The following is a 23067-nucleotide window of genomic DNA, read 5'->3' as shown; positions in this document are numbered from 1 at the left end:
ACAACTAAGTCAGGCAGATAAGCAGAACACTGCCAGAGAGATAAGAAAACAACAGCCAGAAAGGCAGGAGGAAAACCAGGTAATTAAATGTCTTACAAATCAAGAGAACAAAATGGAGTGGACACTTGGCCTACCAATTAAAACACCTGCACCCCAGGGGAGCAGCGTTGTGGCACAGCAGGTAAAGCCACCAGCTGCAGTACCAGCATCCCATATGGGTGCTGGTTCGAATCCTGGTTGCTCCACTTGTGATCCAGCTCTCTGCTATGGCCTGGGAAAGCAGTAGAAACTGGCTCAAGTGTGGCACCCACAGGGGAGACCTGGAAGAAGCCCCTGGCTCAGGGCTTCGGACTGCCCCAGCTCTGGCCATTGCAGCCATTTGGGGAGTAAACCAGCAGATGGAAGATATCTTTCTCGCTCTATGCCTCTGTCTTTCAAACAAATAAAGAAAGGAAGGAAGGGAGGGAGGGAGGGAGGGAGGGAGGGAAGGAAGGAAGGAAGGAGGGAGGGAGGGAGGGAGGGAGGGAAGGAAGGAAGGAGTAAAGAAACCTATACCCCTCAACAGCATGCCTGAGTTCAGTTCTTGGCTCTGACTCCTGACTCCAGCTTCCCACCAATCCAGATAGTGAGAGGTTAAAAAAAAAAAAAAACCTTTAGGGGCCAGTGCTGTGGCATAGCAGGTAAAGCTACCACCTGCAGTGCCAGCATCCCATATGGGTGCCAGTTCAAGTCCTGGCTGCTCCACTTCTGATCCAGCTGTCTGCTATGGTCTGGAAAAGCAGAAAATGGCCCAAGTCCTTGGGCCCCTGTGTCCACCTGGGAAGACTGAAAGAAGATCCTGGTTCCTGGCTTTGGAATGGAGCAGGTCCGGCTGTTGCAGCCATTTGGGGAGTGAACCACCGGATGGAAAACCTCTCACACTCTCTGCTTCTCCTTCTCTGTCTGTGTAATTCTGACTCTCAAATAAATAAATCTTAAAAAAAAAAAAAAAAAAAAAAAAGAGGGGCCAGCACTGTGGCATAGCAGTTAAGCTGCCACCTGCAGTGCCGGCATCCCATATGGGTGCCGGTTCGAGACCCAGCTGATCCACTTCCAATCCAGCTCTCTGCTATGGCCTGGGAAAGCAGCAGACGATGGCTCAAGCCCTCGGGCCCCTGCACCTCAATGGGAGACCCGGAAGAAGCTCCTGGCTCCTGGCTTTGGATCGGCACAGCTCTGGCCATTGCGGCCAATTGGGGAGTGAACCAGTGATGGAAGACCTACCTCTCTCACTCTCTCTCTCTCCCCCCTTCTCTCTCTCTGTAACTCTTTCAAATAAATAAATAAATAAATAAATCTTTACAAGAAAAAAATAAGAGAACACTTTAAAAATAAAAAAAAGATGGCCGGCACCGGGGCTCAATAGGCTAACCCTCTGCCTAGCGACGCCGGCACACAGGGTTCTAGTCCCGGTCGGGGCGCCGGATTCTGTCCCGGTTGCCCCTCTTCCAGGCCAGCTCTCTGCTGTGGCCCGGGCGTGCAGTGGAGGATGGCCCAAATCCTTGGGCCCTGCACCCCATGGGAGACCAGGAGAAGCACCTGGCTCCTGGCTTCGGATCAGCGCGGTGCGCCGGCCACGGCGGCCATTGGAGGGTGAACCAACGGCAAAGGAAGACCTTTCTCTCTGTCTCTCTCTCACTGTCCACTCTGCCTGTCAAAAATAAAAAAATAAATAAAAAAAAAAATAATGCCCTGGCTTGAAGCTCCAGCATCCCATATGGGCGCTGGTTCGAGACCCGGCTGCTCCACTTCTGATCCTTTATTTGAAAGGCAGAGTTACAGAGAGGCAGAGGCAGAGGCAGAGGCATAGAGAGAGGTCTTCCATCCACTGGTTTACTCCCCAAATCGGCCGCAATGGCCGGAGTTGGGCTGATCCAAAGCCAAGAGCCTGGAGCTTCTTCTGAGTCTCCCACGCAAGTGCAGGAGCCCAAGCACTTAGGCCACCTTCTGCTGCTTTCCCAGGCTATAGCAGAGAGCTGGATTGGAAGTGGAACAACTGGGACTAGAACTAGCACCCATATGGGATGCCAGCACTGCAGGTGTCAGCTTTACCTGCTATGCCACAGTGCCAGCCCCAAAAAATAATTTCAAAAAATGTTTCCAGGGACCAGCGCTGTGGCGCAGTGGGTTAAGACCCTGGCCTAAAGTACCGGCATCCCATATGGGTGCTGGTTCTAGTCCCAGTTGTTCCACTTCTGATCCAGCTCTCTGCTAATGTGTCAGGGAAAGCAGCAGAGGATGGCCCAAGTACTTGGGCCCCTGCACCTGCATGGGAGATCCAGAGGAAGCTCCTGGCTCCTGACCCAGCCATTGTGGCCATTTGAGAAGTGAACCAGCACATGGAAGCCCTCTCTCTTTCTCTCTGTCACTCTGTCTTTCAAATAAATAAAATAAATCTTTAAAAAAAAATGTTTCCAGAAGGAGATAATGACTGACTGTGTCAAATGCTGCTGACAGGTGTTCAATAAGATTAAGATTAAAGGACTGTTAGATTTTGCAACACAGGGGTTTGTGGTCGTAGGGACAAAAATCTGACATGAATGGGTTCAGGAAACAGAGATGCCAGGAAACTCTAATCTAAAAAAAGGGTAGAGTAGATGGAAGAGGAAATGGGCCCAAGAAAAGGCTTTTTAAAGACGAGAAAAATACCACATGTCTAGTGTTGCAGAAGCTGAATCACTACCACCCTAACAGTCAAAACTGGATGTGTATTAGACAGAAGCATCAAAGTACTGGCCAATCAGCATGCCTTAGCCCTGGCAGAAGCTGAATTCAAGTAGAATAGATTACATTTTAGATTTTCAGCTATTTATCACTGAAATTATCGTGACATTTTCAAAACACTTCAGGAAGAAGATAAACATAAAACTAAAATAGAGCTTAAAAGATAAGGAAACTTCAAATGGGATCCAAGAATTGATAAGGGCTTATTGGGTAGTCCCAGGGAACCACGAATTCTAGTATTTCTGTTAACTTTATTTTCTCATTTTGATTAACACTTTAAAATATCTTCACCAGTTTAACATCCCAAGAGTACTCAATTTTTAAAAAGGTTTATTTATATTTACTTGAAAGACAGAGTGGCAGATCCCACTGGTTCACTCCCTAAATGCATGCAACAGCCTGAGCTGGGCCAGCCCGAAGCCAGCAGCCTGGAACTCTACCTGGGTCTCCCATGTGGGAGGCAGGGCCCAAGCACTCAAACCATCATCTGTTGCTCCCCAGGATGCATCAGCAGGAAACTAGATCAGAAGCAGAATAGACAGGACTCCAATCATCAATCTGATATGGATACAGGCACCTAAAACAGGGGCTTAACTTCCTATACTACACCACAGAATGTCAGACAAAAACACTGATTATTTAAACTTTCATGTTCACAATTAACAGCTTTTTTTTGACAGGCAGAGTGGATAGTGTGTGTGTGAGAGAGAGAGAGAGAGAGAGAAAGGTCTTCCTTTTTGCCATTGGTTCACCCTCCAATGGCTGCTGCGGCCAGCGCATTGAGCTGATCCAAAGCCAGGAGCCAGGTGCTTCCTCCTGGTCTCCAATGCGGGTGCAGGGCCCAAGGACTTGGCCATCCTTCATTGCCTTCCCGGGACATAGCAGAGAGCTGGCCTGGAAGAGGGGCACCTGGGATAGAATCCGGCGCCTCAACCTGGACTAGAACCCAGTGTGCCGGCGCCGCAAGGCGGAGGATTAGCCTGTTGAGCCACGGCACTGGCCCAATTAAAAGCTTTTAAAGAAAGTTTCAAATTGATGAATGCAAAGAAAATGTAAACTTAAAAATTGAAGCCTAGGCTGGTGCCGCAGCTCACTAGGCTAATCCTCTGCCTGCGGCGCTGGAACCCCGGGTTCTAGTCCTGGTTGGGGCGCCAGATTCTGTCCCAGTTGCTCTTCTTCCAGTTCAGTTCTCTGCTGTGGCCCGGGAAGGCAGTGGAAGATGGCCCAAGTGCTTGGGACCTGCACCCGCATGGGAGACCAGGAGGAAGCACCTGGCTCCTGGCTTCAGATTGGTGCGGTGCGCCGGCCATAGCGGCCATATAGGGGGTGAACCAACGAAAGGTAAGACCTTTCCCTCTGTCTCTCTAACTCTGCCTGTCAAAAAAAAAAAAATCGAAGCCTAAAGATTCACAAGATAAAGCCTTGGTTAAAAAGCTACACCGCTGCTCTAAACAAAAACAAAAACCTCAATAAATACCAGAAAATCTTGTGAATTTAATACTGGCACTAGTGCAAAAGGATAAAGTGGGAAATTTACTACAAAACTAGTTTAAAAGATTTATTTGGGGTGTCGTTTCCTAGCAGTGAGAAATCCCTATAGGAAATAAAAAAGAGATGACTACTCCCTACCATGGAACATCACTCAGCAATACAAAGGAACAAAGTACTAATACATGCTATACCATGGATAAGCCTCAAAACCATTACGCCAAACCAAAGTGCCAGACACAAAAGATCAGACTGCATGATCCCTTTTAATATGAAATGTCCAGAAGAGGTAAATCTGCAGGGACAGCAAACAGATTAGTGGTTGCAAGAGCAGAGTGGAGGGTTGAAGAAAAGAATGACAGCTGATAAATCTTCTTCAGATGATGACAATGCTATAAATTACACTGGCTGCATAAATCTGTAAATAAATGAAAGACAGAGGTTCGAAGCACTGCAAACAGGTGATCTCTGGCATGTCTATCTCAATAAAGCTATTTTTTAAAAACAAAAACCAGTTCTCCGCTGTTCTGGGCCCCATACATAACACCAAGCAGTCTTTTAAACGTGGGATGATCTAGAGAACTGAAGGGGATAAGTCAACTGAACGGTCCCTAACCCTAATACACAAGACAACTATATACTACAATAAGTTTCTTAAGATACTGCAAAAATATTAAGAATATTCTTTTTTTTTTTTAAACAGGCAGAGTGGATAGTGAGAGAGAGACAGAGAGAAAGGTCTTCCTTTGCCATTGGTTCACTCTCCAATGGCTGCTGCGGCCGGCGCACCACGCTGATCCGATGGCAGGAGCCAGGTGCTTCTCCTGGTCTCCCATGGGGTGCAGGACCCAAGCACTTGGGCCATCCTCCACTGCAAACAATATTCTTAACATTGTCCATAAATTTAAGCTGCTAAAATCAATCAAAGATACATTTTAATTTGTGTGACCTGAATCTGTGTATCATATGTTTTAAACGTGTTGGTAGAAAGAAACTAAAAACATTTTAGATGGTTGTGCTTAAGTTTACTGGCTAAACAAACTACACCATGTTAGATATTTAAGAGGTGTTTTCAAATACATGATTCTTAAAATTTATAGAAGGCATTGGACCTTCTGGTAAATGTTTTCTTAAGTTGTTATCTAGTGGTTGAAACGGTTTGCTAAGTATTCATGTGATATTGCTATTGTCAGCAAGCGATCTAGGACTTGCTCCCTCATTTCTCTATTCTAAGCCCAACTTGTTCTTTCATTTCTCTATTCTCTTCAAGGTAGGAAACTAATTCTATTATGAAGGAATCTGTAGGATGCACAATTTAATCTTTAGACCTTATAAAAGAGATGGCTAACATTTTTCTGTAATAGCATAGCCAAAATAAGAACTTAAATAATAATCTCATAGCTAGATTCACTTCGCCATCAGCGAAGCATACAGTAAGTAGAAAAAACCTCCCTTTCAGACCAAAGGGAAAGAAAGTTTTAAAGTGAGAATATAATCTTCCTCATGGGCATTGTCTACCTTAGAAAAACTACTACAGAACATGCCTGTGACTATAGACTTGTAGTTCAGGCCACCGAAGATTAGAGATGGGACACGGGCACTCCCTTGACTTGCATCCTCTGGTCTGCTTTAACACAAACCAGGAGGAAAAGAAAGCTCGGCATCAGAAGCAATGGGTGGCAGGCCTATTAATGGCTGATCTGTACAGTGATCTGCCCTCAAGGAGACCCAACAGGCCAGTCCACTGCAGTGGCTTTCAATGTGGTAAGCCTGGGCTTCAGCAGAAGTCAGCTTGTGAAGAGCACTGGCAGCTCTGCAAAGAGTTGGATCACTGGAAATGGACCTGCCCTGGAGTCGAAGGATGCCCAGGTCAGAGCCACAGATCTTATTGGCTCTAAGCTGAAAAGCCCTTCACTCAGCCCAACTTCCAAAGTGACCACTGCAGCTGAGGGTATGGTCAAGTAGGGTCAGCAACATTGCAGGCAGAACTGTAAATTTCTTGTTAGAGATGCCACCTGCCTTTACCTGGCCAGCTCTCCTCCCAGGCCAGCCAAGTAATGAAAGTCAACAGAGTGCCTTCCCCTAGGAGGTTCACACCTCCCTTAGGATATACCCCATGTGAAGAGATAGATAGGTCTGGGCCTCTGAATTTACAAGGCCTAAAGCCCACCAGATTATTATCAAGCCCCTTCTATCAGGTTCTATTTGCCTCTCAATCAGAAAACTTCATTGTAGCTTAGACAGCACCTTTCTTAGCTCCTCTAATAATGACTCTGTCCTTTGTTCTAGGCCCTGTCTAGTGCACTTGGGCCTCATTCCTTTGTAATCATAACCTCTACTCTACCACCAATGGCTCTACTCCCAACCTGTGTGTACTGATGGTCCTCTTCCCCACTTAATGCTGTATAATGGTTCAAACCTGGTAAATGCCACTCTTAGGATCATTGGTTACTATCCTCACTCTGTCTTTTATGACCTTGTCTAAATATGATCAGAGTCGGTAAACTTGGAAGGCTTCCATAGCCTTGGCAACTCATGACGACAGCCTAGGATGGTTACTGGCGCCATAAACTAGAGTGTCAATTTGTTGGGTCAACAACAGGAGCCACTGTGCAGTTGCTCCTCATGCGGGATCTCTGTCCTTAATGTGCTGTACATTGTGATTTAATGCTATAACTAGTACTCAAACAGTATGTTTCACTTTGTGTTTCTGTGTGGGTGCAAACTGTTGAAATCTTTATACTAAATTGATCTTCTGTATATAAAGAGAATTGAAAATGAATCTTGATGCAAATGGAAGGGGAGAGGGAGTGGGAGAGGGGAGGGTTGCGGGTGGGAGGGAAGTTATGGGAGGGGGAAGCCATTGTAATCCATAAGCTGTACACTGGAAATTTATATTCATTAAATAAAAGTTAAAAAAAAAAAAGAATATTCTTAACAAGCCTCTTTCTGAAGAAAGTCAGGAATGAAATCTTTCTAAGAATTCTTATTAAAACATTTTGATTGACTTTTCTTTTATATCCTGAAGTTTAAAGCATATCAAGATGTGGACATGAAATCTCCCTTCCCAGTATTCTATCCCGTCCATTTCTGATATCTGATCATGAATAAGCTATGAAGACAAAATATAACTTACAATTTAGGAAGTGTTTGGTAATTACCTACTATAAACTTACTTCTTAGATTTCTCATTATTTCCTATCTGTATATTAGAATATTTTTGTTAATTCAAGTTTTAGCATACCTATTATACACATTTCTCTGGACTATTAGCTTCACCTCACATAAAAACAAATGAACCACAAGCTGGGGAGAACAACGTTCTCATCCAAAACACAACAAAGAATGAGAGGATCAGGAGGTAAAGAATTCCAAGAGATGTAATTTATTAACCTAAACTCATGGCACCTCTTCTTTACTATTGTGACCACAGGATTCAGTTCCACCTGAAGCTCCATACCCTGCAAGATGTCTCTATAAAGACGAACTGACATAAGCAGCTAAAATGGGCTACTCTGGGAATGGAATGAGGAAGAAACCAGGAAGTGGCTATGGATGCCACTCACTCAGTGAAATGAGGAGCAGCAACATATTTGCATTTTATGATCCCGAGCACTTTCCCCCACCTCCTTCAAGTTTGACACCTAAATTTGCCTATGTAACTTCCCATCAGAAAGCAAAAATGACCTACAATAAAGCTAAATGACCCTTCTTTTCCCTCTAAAAGCTGACTTTTTGTAAGAAAATGGCACAACTTAGCTGTTTTAACTGTTTTGCAGCCAACGTTGCAGGGCAGAGGGGTAAGCCACCACCTAACACACCAACATCCCTTATAGGCACCAGTTCAAGTCTCAGCTACTCCACTTCTGATCCAGAGATCCAGCTTCCACTGGGAAGGCAGTGCACGATGGACCAAGTATTTGGGCCTCTGTATCCATGTGGGTGACCTGGAAGAAGTTCCTGGCTCCTGGCTTAAGTCTGGCCCTGTTCTGGCTGTTGTAGCCATTTAGGGAGTGAACCAGCAGATAGAAGATCTCTCTCACCCCCTAACTCTGCCTTTCAAATCAGTCAATCAATCAATCAATCTCCCTTTTATAAAAAACTGCTAACGTTTTCTACTGTGAAAATCTTAATAGAAGTGAATTTGAATAATTTAGTACCATCTTCCTCCCAACAAACTGTACAGGCCTGACACACACCCACACATTTCCTCCTGCTACTTCCTCCAAGAACTATTTCCTGACTCTGCGATCCTTGGATTACTTTCTTGTTCTCCATTTTCACACAATTCAAGTACTATTTGCTTGTGTAATTTTTTTTTTTTTTTTTTGCAAAGGCCCATGATTTAAGTGTCTGTTTCCTCATCAAAGCCAGAAACTACTTAAGAATAAAATCTTTGTTTTAATTCTTTTACATAATGTCCAGTATATACAGGCAGCTCCCAAAACTTAAAACAATCAGTTTACCCTCTGGGAACAGGAAATAAGTTCCTAATATAATGTGTTCATTCACAAAGTCATCCATTCACTCATCATTCACTCATCACACTTTGAGCACTGTAGTTACCCCCTATTCAAAAGCTGCCCTGCACTCCACACTGCCTACCACACTCCTTAGTCTGACATTGGAAACACTTTCCAGGTTCTCCCAAATGTTCGTTACACCACACCTCTGTAAGAGGTCCCTGCAGATAAAGACTTTTTAGCTTGAACATATAAATAAAATTTTAGCTATCATCAGTCACAACTACCATCAATTTAGCATAGTAGGAGGATACAGGCCTATGAATGAGCAACTGCAATAGTGTACAACACAGTAAAGGTACAGTAAGCTTTAACTTAAACTAAATTAAAACTAAATGCACAAAATCACTGTATTGTGGATGCACACAGGGGAAGAAGGAGAACCAAAGAAATTTCAAAATTTGTCTCTTTTTTTAGATTTCTTTATTTACTTGAAAGTTAGAGAAAGAAAGAATTGAGTGAATGAGAGAGAGAGAGAGAGTGATGCTTGATTCTCTCTCAGGGGCTAGAATTCTAGATTTCTTGATCTATACATATGGTAACTGGTTTTCCTGTGACAAGGTTGTTTCCTCTCTCAGAGTTTCTTTTTTTTTTTTTTTTTTTTTTTTTGACAGGCAGAGTTAGAGAGAGAGACAGAGAGAAAGGTCTTCCTTCCATTGGTTCACCCCCTATATGACCGCCACGGCTGGCGCACTGCGTCGATCCGAAGCCAGGAGCCAGGTGCTTCCTCCTGGTCTCCCGTGCGGGTGCAGGGCCCAAGGACTTGGGCCATCCTCCACTGTCTTCCCAGGCCACAGCAGAGAGCTGGTCTGGAAGAGGAGCAACCAGAACAGAATCCGGCACCCCAACCGGGACTAGAACCCAGGGTGTCAGCGCCACAGGCGGAGGATTAGCAAATTGAGCTGTGGCGCCAGCCATCTCTCTGAGTTTCTGATGTACTCTTCGCCATCCATCATATGAACACCATCCTTTCCCTGAAGTTACTAATACAATCAACACTTACTGGCTCCTCTCACAGGGGTGACCTTGCCTCCCCCATACATGCCCCTCCCCTCTAACAGCTCACAAAAGAGATATGATGAACAATAATGGAAGTTAACTTAAAAAAAAAAAAATTGGGGGCACCTTGGGTTAAATGCCCTGGCCAGAAGTGCCAGCATCCCATGTGGGCACTGGTTCAAGACCCGGCTGCTCCACTTCTGATCCAGTTCTCTGCTATGGCCTGGGAAAGCAGTAGAAGATGCCCCAAGCCCTTGGGCCCCTGCACCCACGTGGGAGACCCGGAAGAGGCTCCTGGCTTTGGATCAGCTCAGTTCCTGCCATTGCTGCTATTTGGGGAGTGAACCAGTAGATGGAAGACTCTCTCTCTACCTCTGTCTGTAACTCTGCCTTTTAAATGAATAAATAAATCTTAAAAAAAATATTAATTTACTTATTTGAAAGGTTACACAGAGAAAGGGGAGAGAGAGAGAGAGAGAGAGCCAGAGACAGAGAGAGACAGAAACAGAAACAGAGAGAATCTTCCATCCACTGGTTCACTCTCCAAATGGCCCCTACAGCTTGGGCTGGACCAAATAAAAGCCAGAAGCCAGGAGCTTCTTCCAGTTCTCCAAGTGGATGCAGGGGCAGAAGCACCTGGGCCATCCTCCCTTGCTTTCCCAAGTGCCATTAGCAGGGAGCTGGATCCTTAGTAGGGAGTTGGATCAGAAGTGGAGAAGCCACAGCAGCAGCTTAACCTGCTATATCACAATGCCGGGCATGAAGTTAATGTCTTAAGCCCAACTCTCATCTGGCAAATTCCCTGACCTGCAGGGCTACCTTGCCACATTCTATGTCAAGAACAAGTAGGTTTATTTTTAGTAAAATTAGGCATTTTTAACATCAATTTTTTTAAATAAATTTTTGAGACAGAAGACAGAGAGATGAAGAAAAACTGAGAGTGAGAAAACCTCCCATTTGCTAGTTACTCCCCAAACATCCAAAATAGTAGGGAGAGGGCCAAAGTCATGAACCAGGAACTCAATCTATCAACCTACCGGTAGGAATCTAATTCCTTGAGCCACCACTCCTTTGTCCCAGGGTCTGCATCAACCAGAAGCTGGGGTCAAGAACCAAGGATCGAACCTTGGTACTCCCAGCACTGTTACAGGACACAGGCATCCTAACTGCTGGTTTAACGCTAGACCAAAAGCCTTCCTCATTAATTTTTTTTCCCGTTTTTTTAAAGATTTATTTATTTGACTGAAAGGCAGAGTTACAGAGAGGAAGAGGTGGGGGGTGGGGGTCTTCTACTCACTGGTTCACTCCTCGGATAGCTGCAATGGCCAGAGCTGCACCAATCTAAAGCCAGGAGTCAGGAGTTTCTTCTGGGTCTCCCACATGGATGCAGGGTCCCAAAGACTTGGGCCATCTTCTACTGCTTCCCAGGTGCATTACCAGGGAGCTGATTTGAAAGTGGAGCAGCCAGGACTTGAACCAGTGCCCAAATGGGATGCTAGCACTGCAGGTGATGGCCTTACCCACTGTGCCTCAGAGCTGGCCCCACTAAATTTTTTTTTTTTTTTTTTTTTTTTTTTTTGGACAGGCAGAGTGGATAGTGAGAGAGAGAGAGAGACAGAAAGAAAGGTCTTCCTTTTTGCCGTTGGTTCACCCTCCAATGGCCGCTGTGGCCGGCGCATTGCGCTGATCCAAAGCCAGGAGCCAAGTGCTTCTCCTGGTCTCCCATGCGGGTGCAGGGCCCAGGGACGTGGGCCATCCTCCACTGCCTTCCCGGGCCATAGCAGAGAGCTGGCCTGGAAGAGGAGCAACCAGGATAGAATCCGGCGCCCCAACCAGGACTAGAACCCGGTGTGCCGGCGCCGCAAGATAGAGGATTAGCCTGTTGAGCCACGGCGCCGGCCAATTTTTATTAAAGATTTATTCATTTGAAAGGCAGAGTGAGAGAGAGACAGTGACAGAGATAGAGAGACAGAGAGAAAGAGAGAGATCTTCCATCCACTGGTTTACTCCCCAAATGGCCGCAAAGGCCAAGGATGGGTCAGGCCAAAGCCAGGAGCTAGGAGCTACATCTGGATCTCCCACGAGGGTGCAGGGGCCCAAGTGCATTAGCAGGAAGCTGGGTCAGAAGTGGAGCAGCTGAATCTGGAACCAGAGCCCATATGGGATACTGGCATTACAGGCAGTGGCTTAACCCAGTGTGTCACCATATTGGCTCTCACTAAGTCTATTGATTACTAAAATAATGCATGCGGATTGTGTAAAACGCTAAAAGCACAACTGTCCCCTTTATTTTTTTCTCTCTTGAGGACATTTTAAAGCAAGTTATTCTCTTTCTGTTCTTTTTTCCTTTTGTAAACTTTTTTTTTAAATGGCTTTATAAAAGAGCTTTTACAACTCCCCCCCCCACCAAAAAAAAAAAAAAAAAAAACTCTAAAAGCACAAAATAATGTACAGAGAAAAGTTGAGTAGAGTAAAGAAGGGCCTCCTCCTCAGAGAAAACCATGACCATCTCTGCTTACCACTGACAGTTCCCATTAGAAACAGAACAGCCCACCACACTCTGCTTTACCTGCTTTAGCCTTGTTTGTTTGGGCAGAGGAGCTGATCTGTGAACCAGATAACTAGGTCTACTGGGTCTATGAGAAAACGCATCACAAGTTCTACAGAATACAAGCTTTTCAGGAGAATGTAAATACAACTTGGGATGTAATACGGTAGTGTGAACAGAAAAAGCATGGATTTTGGAAATTCACAGCCTTCTGTCCACATACAGCGATGGCACTAGGTACTTTAGAATTTTAGCTTTCTAATCCATGAAATAGATAGTGCTGTCTATCTTACTAGGTTCATGTGGTGATTTAAATTAAGATATGTTAAATGACTTAATTTCTCCATGCCTTTAACTTTGTTTTCAGTTTTCCTGTGGATTGTTTTCATTTTACTGCATCTGGAATGTTTTTATTGTGACACATACCCAAGGGCGGGCATTGTAGCACAGGGGGTTAAGACACTGCTCAAGGTGCCCACATCCCATACTGCAATGCCTGGGACAAAATCCTGCCTCTGCTTCTGATCCAGTTTCCTGTTAATCTGTCTGGGAAGCAGAAGACAGCAGCCCAAGTACTTGGCTTTGATATGGGCAGTCAGATAGCTGGTGAGCAAGGAGGAACAGAAGATTGCCAACACCCAATTGGCTCACACTGCCCAAACCACGTCACCTTCTGTGTCCATTCAACATGGCTAAAGGCTTGGCACATCCACTTTCCAGCAGGCACTAGGCACCGTAACACCTTCCTAGACTACAAGGTGTACAGCAGCACCCCCTACACCCAGTCTCTTCTGAACATTCAATCAAGCCATGCCCTAAGCACCACCCCTTATCCTACAAAAGGGTAAGCTTGGATTAGGACAACGCTCCCTCATGAGGTTGCCTGCACTCATGTCTGAGTGTGAACTATCACTTTGCCTTTAAATAAATCCTGCTTATGTCTACATCTCCCAATTGTATTCCTATACATAGATAGACAAGAACCTGGACTAGGTCCAGCTAGAGGGTCCATAACAGTTCCTGCCACTCACATGGAAGACGGAGATAGAGTTCTAGGCCCCTGGCTTCAGACTGGCTCAGCTCTGGCTGTTGTGGGCATTTGGAGAAGGAATCAGTGGATGGAAGATCTCCCTCCTCTCTTTCCCTCTTTTCTCCTCCCTCTTCTTATTCCATAAATAAACATGTACCCAAATTTCTAAGAACCACCCCTAAAAAATCTTGGGAGCATTCAAGAGAAATAGCTACTGGAACTTGTCTGAGGGGCGGCCAGACACAGCCATGAATCTTACCTAACAGGTCAATCTGACTTGCGTGATATGCACATAGGCTCTTTTGTCTTAGCCATTTGGAGCAACCTTGAGCAATCCTTTGTTCTTTACCTGCATATCCCTTATCTACTCTCAGAAATGTCGTTCTTAAAATTAATAACTTCTTGGGGGTGGCACTGTGGGTAAAGCGCCACCTGCAGTGAGTGCATCCCATTTGGGTGCCAGTCAAAGTCCTGGCTGCTCCACTTCTGATCCAGCTCTCTGCTATGGCCTGGGAAGCAGAAGATGGCTCAAGTGCTTGGGCCCCTGCACCTGTGTGGGAGACCTGGAAGAAGCTCCTGGCTCCCAGCTTCAGATCGGCCCAACTCCAGCCATTGCAGCCAATTGGGGAGTGAACCAGCAGATGGAAGACCTCTCTCTCTCTCTCTCTGCCTCTCCTTCTCTCTCAGTGTAACTCTTTCAAATAAATAAATAAATATTTTTTTAAAATAGTAACTTCTTTTCAGTAGCCTCTTTTCAGAAACAATACCCTCCCTATCTGTGAAGATGTGTTTAACCAATCATGTTTTAAAGAAAATAATCTCGGGGCTGGCGCTGTGGTGCAGCAGGTTAAAGCCCCAGCCTACAGTGCTGGCATCCCATATGGGCGCTGGTTCAAGTCCCAGCTGCTTCTCTTCCGATCCTACTCTCTGCTGTGGCCTAGGAAAGCAGTAGAAGATGGTTCAACCCCTTAGGCCCTTGCACTTGTGTGGGAGACCCAGAAGAAACTCCTGGCTCCTGGCTTCGGATCGGCACAGCTCCGGCCACTGTGGCTAACTGGGGAGAAACAGAGGATGAAAGATCTCTCTCTCTCTCTGGATCTACCTCTCTTTGTACCTCTGTCTTTCAAGTAAATAAAATAAATCTTTAAAAAAAGAAAGAAAGAAAGAAAAGAATCTCCAACCTGTGAAAAATTTGCTCTTGCTGGCTAAAGCAGACCTTATGGGCAAAATCAATGTATATTCACTGTGCAATGATAAATGAAAAATTTACTGTTATGGAATACACACATGCTGACCAGCATCAGACTGCTTTTGAACACTGTCCAAGATTCCTTGAAGTCACTGGGCTTGGCTCTCAGCGCTTTCTTGACGTCTGCCCTCTCTATCAGGCGTATTTCAGCCCTTAGCTCTCAGTTCTTTGTTGAGATACCCACCTGGCCTGTCAGGTGTATTCTCTCTATTAAACTATGTAACCTTGCTTACCCCAGTCTGAAAGGCCAGGCACTGTCTCGGATTCCATCTGGAGAGGTGCCTATCTGTTCTGATGGATGCCCTATCCCATTAAACCTTGTTAACTTGCTTACCACTAACAGAATCATTAGGGAGGTTGGCGCTGTGGCATAGAAGGTTAAGTCACTGTCTGCAGTGCCAGCATCCCATATGGGCACTGGTTTGAGTCCCAGATGCTCCACTTCTGATCCAGCTCCCTGCTAGTGTGTATGGGAAAGCAGCAGAAGATGGCCCATCCTGCACTCACGTGGGAGACCCAGAAGCAGCTCCTGGCTCCGGCCTGGCGCAGCCCTGGCTGTTGCAGTCATTTGGGGAGTGAATCAGCGGATGAAAGACCTCTCTCTCTCTGTCTCTCTCTATATATAAAACTCTCCCTTTCAAAATAAAATAAGGCCGGCACCACGGCTCACTAGGCTAATCCTCTGCCTGCGGCACCGGCACCCTGGGTTCTAGTCCTGGTCAGGGTGCCGGATTCTGTCCTGGTTGCTCCTCTTCTGTTCCAGCTCTCTGCTGTGGCCTGGGAGTGCAGTGGAGGATGGCCCAGGTTCTTGGGCCCTATACCCGCATGGGAGACCAGGAGGAAGCACCTGGCTCCTGGCTTTGGATTGGCACAGCGTGCCAGCCGCAACATGCTGGCTGTAGCGACGACCTGGGGGGGGTGAACCAACAGAAAAAGGAAGACCTTTCTCTCTGTCTCTCTCACTGTCTAACTCTGCCTGTCAAAAAAAAAAAAAAAAAAAAGACAAAATAAAATAAATATTTAAAAATAAAGTCATTGGGTTTGTGGTTCCCAAGCATAAATCACTCATATGCTGACCTGAATAAACCTAATACTAACTTTTACACAGAGCCTGCCTATTTCCATGGACATAAGAAAAAAATCTGGGGTAAAAACATTAGAATTTCTATAAAAGGCTTCCATTTACAGAATTAAAGATTCCAACAATTACCTTTTGTTCTTCTCTTTCTGTTGCATGATGACATTTTTCAATTCTCCAATGTCTCAAGAAATCTCGAAGATATCCAAAGAGAGTGAGTACTCCATAGCCCACATAAGTGAGCACCGCAACCAGCATGGGTGTCTCTTCGAAAGCTTCATTAAATGGTCTTTTGTATAGTCCTCCATTTTGTGTAACATGGTGGATCTGAAGGAGAAGTTAAAAATGTTTATTTCAATCACAGGAAGAAAAGATTTCTACTTACAATCTAATCCTCAGAGATTTGCAGAGCTAGCCTTGAGAATTCTCTAACACTCAAATGAAACACTAAGATCTAAGCAGAGCACACGTCTTTTCTTTTCTTTTAAGATTTATTTATTTGTTTGAAAGGTTGAGTTACAGAGAGAGATGGAGAGACAGAGAGAGATCTTCCATCTGCGGGTACACTCCCCAAATGTCTGCAATGACTGGGGCTGGGCCAGACCAAAGTAGGAGCCAGGAGCTTCCTCAGGGTCTCCCATGTGTATGCAGAGGCCAAGGACTTGGGCTATCTTATGCTACTTTCCCAGGCGTATAAGCAGAATGCTGGATAGGAAGTGGAGCAGCCGGGACTTGAACCAGCGCCCGTATGGGATGCCAGCATTGTCATAGGCGACAGCTTAACTTGATAGACCCAACGTTGGTCCCTGAATTATTTCTGTTGAAAACAAGTGTGCCCTGCTTAGATCTTAGTGTCTGATCTTTTTAAAAGATATTTATTTATTTAGTCAACAGAGAGGGAGACAGAAAGAGAAAGAGACAGGTCTTCTACCCTCTGGTTTATTCACCAGATGGGCGCAAAAGCCAAGGCTGGGCCAGGCCAAAGCCAGGAGCAAAGGAGCTTCGTTTAGGTCTTCCACATGAGTGGCCAAGGTCCAACCACTTGGACCATCCTCTGCTGATTTTCCCAGGCCATGAGCAGGGAGCTAGATCTGAAGTGGAGGAGCCAGGACATGAACTGATGCCCTTATGGGATGCCAGCTTTGCAGTTGGTGGCTTAACGTTCTGCTTAGGTCCCTGCCACCTGTATGGGAGATCCAGAAGAAGCTCCTGGCTTCAGCCTGGCCCAGCCCTGGCTGCTGTGGCCATGTGGGGAGTGAACCAGCAGATGGAAGATCTCTGTCTCTTCCTCTCTGTAACTCTGACTTTCAAACAAATAAATCTTTAAAAAGAAAGAAAGGAAGAATTTATAAATAATATATACTTCAAATGAACAGTAACACCAAACCTAAAGAAAGAGGGAATAAGAAAAATTGACATGCTTAACATTGTTTTTTAAACATTATTTGATTTTCTGAAATAAATCCTGAAATGTTATATCTGAAGAAAGTATAGTTTCTTTTGTTTGATAAAGAAAACAAAACATAAATTAACAAAGAGAAAATATATCTGAAAAAGTACTTTTATTAGCTTACAGATGAAACAATTGGAAGTTCCAAAGCATGGTTCCAAAGCTGTGGTTGAGATGCCACTTGGGATGCCTGGGTTGGCATTTTGGCTCCACTCCAGATTCTTGTTCCCTGCTAATGTAATGTGTACCTGAGAGGCAAGCAGGTGGCTTCAGGAGTACTGGTGCCCTGAACCCTACATGGCAGATTTGGACTGAGATCAGCCTGGCTCAGCCTTAGCTGCTGTGGGCATTTGGGGAGTGAGCAGATAGAAGATCTCCTTGTCTCTCAAAGAAACAAAATAAATATTTTTGGAAAAAATTTTAAAATTTTTTCATTTTTTAATGCAAAATAAGATAGGAGTAAGAAGTTCTAATATTCTATTATAAAGGAGTAATGAGTATAGATAATAATGCACTGAATATTTTTCTTTAAAAATAAAATGCTAGGTCCAGCATGTGACATAGAGGGTAAAGTTGTCATCTACAGCTCTGGCTTCCCATAGGAGTCCCAGCTGCTCCACTTCTGATCCAGCTACCTGCTAATGTGCCTGGGAAAGCAACAGAAGATGACCCAAGTCCTTGGATCCCTGTGTTCACTTGGAGACCCAGAAGAAGCTTCCAGTTTCTGGCTGTTGAGGCTACCTGGAGAGTAAACCAGCAGGTTGAAGATCTCTCTCTCTCTGTGTGTGTCTTCCAAGTGAATAATTAATTTAAAAAAAAAAAAAGAATACTCATATCCTTTAATGTTAATTTGAAGAAGCTACTTGTTAGACAGCTGATAAAGATAGCCATGTTTGATAAAGGAAAGGCATTTGGATAAGTATGACACTTGGGATCTTGGGGCACTGCTTCAATTTATAAAACTGGTTTAGGTCTTCATCCATCTCTTCCCCCAAAGCATTGAAGTTTGTGTCAATATTTAATATTTAGGGGTTTGTGCTGTAGTGCAGCAGGTTAAGCCACTGCTTGCATGGGAAGTGCTGGTTGGAGTCCCAGCTGCTGTTCCACTTCCAATCTAGCTCCCTGCTAATTTGCCTGGGAAGACAGAGGAAGACTTCCCAAGTACTTGGGCTGGGCCCCTGGCATCCACAGTGAGAGACCAGGATGGAATTCTGGGCTCCTGGCTTTGGTCTGGCCTGGACCTGACTACTGCAATCATTTCTGAGTGAACCAGCAGACAGAAAATCTCTCTCTCTCTACCCCCCACTCTCATTGCTCTGCCTTTCAAATAAAAAAAAAAAAATCTTTTAAAAAATTTAAAATTGGCTCTCAATTGTACAAATCATTAAAAAGCCAGAAAATTAACAGAGCCCCACAGTCTAACAGCTGATTTGTATGCCAGGAATGCAGTGGGTGGATCTCTTTTAATCATATCTGTCTGATTTCAGACATGCCCCAAATGATAGGACCAAGAAAATTCAAACTGTTGAACTATCTAGAAAGGAGGAAGCCAAGCCTATTAAGTCTGAAGTTTTCAATTCTGCGAATATTTCAACATAATATGTATATCAAAATTACCATGACACATAATTGTTCAATTTAAATCTTTAAAAGTGGCCTTTTAAAAGGAAGAAAGGACACAGTGGGTTAAGCCATTTTTAAATACTGTGGGATTCTATCCAAGCCTTTTAAGTATATTAGTATTAAATATAATAAAGAATTCAGGTTTAACTATGAAGTAACTATGAAGTCACATAGTTTGGCTTCAGGCCAAACACCCGTGACTCTTAATCATGCAGGGGCAGAATGGACAGACTAACTGTTTTGCAAACCTCCCAAACACAGAAAGACTTACAGCTCAGACAGAACAAAATTATTTGATCTTTAAGAACTGATGCTAGGCACTGTGGCATAGTGGGCTAAGCTTTCGCCTGCGGCGCCAGCTTCCCATATGGGTACCAGTTTAAGTCACAGCTACTCCTCTTCCGATCTAGCTCTCTGCTACGGCCTGGAAGAGCAGTAGAGGATGGCCCAAGGACTTGGGCCCCTGCACTTGTGTCAGAGACCCAGAAGAAGCTCCTGGCTTCGGATCGGCCCAGCTCTGGTCATTGTGGCCATCTGGGGAATGAACCAGCAGATGGAAGACCTTTCTCTCTCTCTCTTTCTCTGTCCATAAATCTCTCTCTCAAATAAATAAAATCTTTTTTAAAAAAAGAACTGATGCTAAATTGTACCTTTCACATAATTCAAACATTTATGTGTCTAATATTCCACCAGGGAAAGCACCAGGCCTGTATAGTACATAATTGCACATCTAGCACCAAGGATAGTATTTATTGTTAACACATAATAACTTTTATCACTACAATTATGATAGAAAGTAACACCTCATAGGAGCTCAATAAATAACTGAATGAATGAAAATACACCTTACGTTCTTTGCCCTTTCAAAAGCAAGCACTCTGGCAAAGAAGGTATTAAGTCATGGTGATTACACAATTAGCAGTGGACATTTCTAGAACCCAAATCGGAAACCTTTCACTGTCAAGTAGATTGTCAATGAGATCAAGTTTTTAAATAAAACATGGGCTACAAATTTTTATAGTGCATTTCGAAGTCTGGGTTCACCAAGAAGACTCCTAATAGGCCTTTTATTCATTCTAACTTGAGAATAACACTGTCAACAAGGTAATCCAGAAAAATGCTAGTGGGGCCTGTGTGCTGGCACAGCAGATTAAGACTGCCTACAACACCAGCATCCTATATTGAAGCGCTGATTTGAGTCCCAGCTGCTCAACTTCCAATCCAACTCTCTGCTAATGCTCCCAGTAGGCAGTGGAGGATAGTCCAAGTACTTGGACCTCTGCCACCCACATGGGAGACCAAGATGGAGTTCCAGGCTCCTGGTTCCAGGCACAGACCCAGCCATTGCAGTCATTTGGGGAATGAACCAGTGAGTGGAAGATATCTCTTTCTCTGTCTTTCCCTCTGTCACTCTGCCTTTAAAATATATATATATATATATTATTTATTTGAAAAATACTAGTAAATTATTCCCTCCAAATAACAGTTATCCATCTGTTTAAGTTAAGCAGAAAGGAACATGACACTATGTTAGTGTTACACAATACAAGAGATTTAAGAACTCCAATGAATATCAAGAACAGTAATATTTCTGTTCAAGGAAATGCAAAAGAACACAAGAAAGGAAAGGAAGAAAGTCTTTTTTTTTTTTCCAGTAATGAGTATAAGCACACTAGAATAAAACACATCACTGGACAAAGGAAGGGGGAAAAAAAAAATCAAAGTAACAGGACATTTTGTCCACATACCTGTAGGCTGTCAACCACATTGACTGAGTCGCTGAAAAGGTATTCCTAACTAACCAGTGTAATAAGGGAGAGGATAGTCAAAATCATGTGATGGATACCCATGCACACATACTCTACAAATGTCTGGAAGGAGACACAAGTAACTTAGGTATGGGACCGGCTCCATGGTGCAGCAGGTTAATCCTCCGCCTGCAGAGCTGGCATCCCATATGGGCACCAGTTCTAGTCCCAGCTTCCCCTCTTCCAATCCAGCTCTCTGCTATGGCCTGAGAAAGCAATAGAAGATGGCTCAAGTCCTTGGGCCCCTGCACCCTTGTGGGAGATCAGGAAGAAGCACCTGGCTCCTGGCTTCGGATCGGCACAGCTCCGGCCATTGCGGCCACCTGGGGAGTGAACCAACGAAAGGAAGACCTTTCTGTCTCTCCCTCTCACTGTCTGTAACTTTACCTCTAAAAAAAAAAAAAAAAAAAAAAAAAAAAAAAAAAAAGTAACTGAGGTAGAGAGTGGGACTGGGAAGAGGCATATCCCTTGTTTATAACCACCTCAACCAGTTTTTCTTTTCCACAACAAATATATGTTCCTGAATTTTCACTTGTCACACATTTTTAAAATGTTCCAATTGAATTCTGTCCCTGATTTTCTTCGCTACTTGGACTAAAACAGAGATAATAAAAGCAACACATACCTACCATCCCAACTTCAGGTCATCACCCACCCATAGCCTCCCTAAAGAAGTCTCATTTACTTAGTTCTCAAGTGGACTCGACACACTGATGAGTACACACAAGTCTACAATGCAATCCCAAGTGTCTTTCCAGAGATCCGAATTCACATTTCCAGCCTGCTCCTATTTAGTTCCACTTCAGACATTCCACGGATATCTTAAACTCAACAACTTTAAAGTTGATTTAATCATTCCCTCAGCTAAAGCCTGACCCTCCTCCTATACTAATTATGGTCAAGAGCATCACCATCCAGTCTGCCCAGTCGTCCTAAATGCAGAGCCATCTTTTGCTCCACCTTGTTTTCTGCTTTCCATCTAGAACAAACAGTAAATTTCTGTGCCTTAGTTCAATATCTTCTTGTTGGACATGAGGGTACTTTAAAGAAACTGGAAATGTCTTAACAGAGACATGAGCTAACACTATGTATCACAAGCAAGAATAACCAGAGAGCTATACAGGTCCTAGTAGACTAGCATATTTTACTCAAAACAAAACAAAAACCTCAGTGTCTTTTTTTGATGGATTTTTGCACCATCCATCTTCCCTGTGTCTCCCTGCCACAGGGCTCTCCTCACAGCTGAATCAGGACACCACCCGAGATGCTGGCATCCACACTGGAGTGCCTTAGCGTGAATCCCAGCTCTGCTCCTGACTGCAGTTTTGGCTGCTGATGCCTACCCTGGAAGACAGTTGGCGATGGTTCAAACAGCTGAGTCCCTGCCAGCCGATGGGAGATCAAGACTGAGTCCCTGACCCCTACACCCAGCTAAAGCAGGCATTTGGGGAGTTAATCAGCAGACAGGAGATTTCTCTCTCTCTGCCTCTCAAATAAATATTTTTTAAATGTTCAATACTGAAAAGTTAAGACACAGTAACACAAAAATGTTATTTGGAAATATGGAGATAACACCTAAAGAATCTGCTAACGGGGCCAGCGCTGTGGCGAAGCGGGTTAACGCCCTGGCCTGAAGCGCTGGCATCCCATATGGGCGATAGTTCAAGACCTGGCTGCTCCACTTCTGATCCAGCTCTCTGCTATGGCCTGGGAAAGCAGTAGAAGATGACCCAAGTCTGTGAGGGCCTGCACCTGCATGGGAGACCCAGAAGAAGCTCCTGCCCCTGGCTTCAGATCAGCACAGCTCCAGCCGTTGCAGCCAATTGGGGAGTGAACCATCAAATGGAAGACCTCTCTCTCTCTTTCTCCCTCTCCTCTCTCTGTGTAATTCTGACTTTCAGATAAATAAATAAATCTAAAATAAAATAAAAAAATAAGAATCTGCTAAAATTGAAAGCAGCAAAAGATGAAGAAAAGAGGTAGGGTCTGGTGTTGTGGTGCAGCAGGTTATACAGCATTTGTGACACCAGCATCCTGTATCAGAGTGCTGGGCTGCTCCACTTCTGATTCCACCCAGGAAGAAAGTGGAGATGGCCCAAGTACTTGCACCCCTGTCAGCATGGAGTTCCTAGCTCCTGGCTTCAGCCTGGCCCACAGCTCGCTGTTCCAGCCATTTGAAGAGTGAAACAGTGGATGGAAGATCTCTCTCTGTCTCTCCCCCTGTTGCTCTGTGTCTCAAATAAATGGAAGGAAGGAAGGAAGGAAGGGAGGGAGGGAGGGAGGGGGAGGGGAGAAGTGGGGGAGGGGAGAGGAGGGGAGGGGAAAGAAAGAAAAGGGAAGAGGAGGGGAGGGGAGGAAAGAAAAGGAAGCAAAACAGAAGATGGCAGGAGACTTGTATATTTCATAAGAAGCCTTGTGGAACTATTAGAAGCTTAAAACCATGTGCTAAGGCTCAGAGGTAAAGAGACCTAATGTAAACCAACACTCACTCAACTGGTTTAAGAGAAA

At 44.5% G+C, this 23067-nt stretch overlaps 1 protein-coding gene across 1 annotated transcript in view; it reads right to left on the bottom strand.

The window, feature by feature from the left end:
• Window positions 1-23067, bottom strand: part of SPTLC2 (serine palmitoyltransferase long chain base subunit 2) — a 112465-nt gene that overhangs the window by 68020 nt on the left and 21378 nt on the right. Inside the window, exon 2 of the mRNA XM_062181242.1 lies at window positions 15811-16005. Within this exon, the coding sequence (XP_062037226.1) occupies window positions 15811-16005 (195 nt within the window). The remainder of the gene's footprint in view (window positions 1-15810; window positions 16006-23067) is intronic.

The sequence above is a fragment of the Lepus europaeus genome, chromosome 22, assembly GCF_033115175.1.
Source record: "Lepus europaeus isolate LE1 chromosome 22, mLepTim1.pri, whole genome shotgun sequence".
NCBI lineage: Eukaryota > Metazoa > Chordata > Mammalia > Lagomorpha > Leporidae > Lepus > Lepus europaeus.
This window is presented reverse-complemented; position numbering and strand designations above follow the sequence as displayed.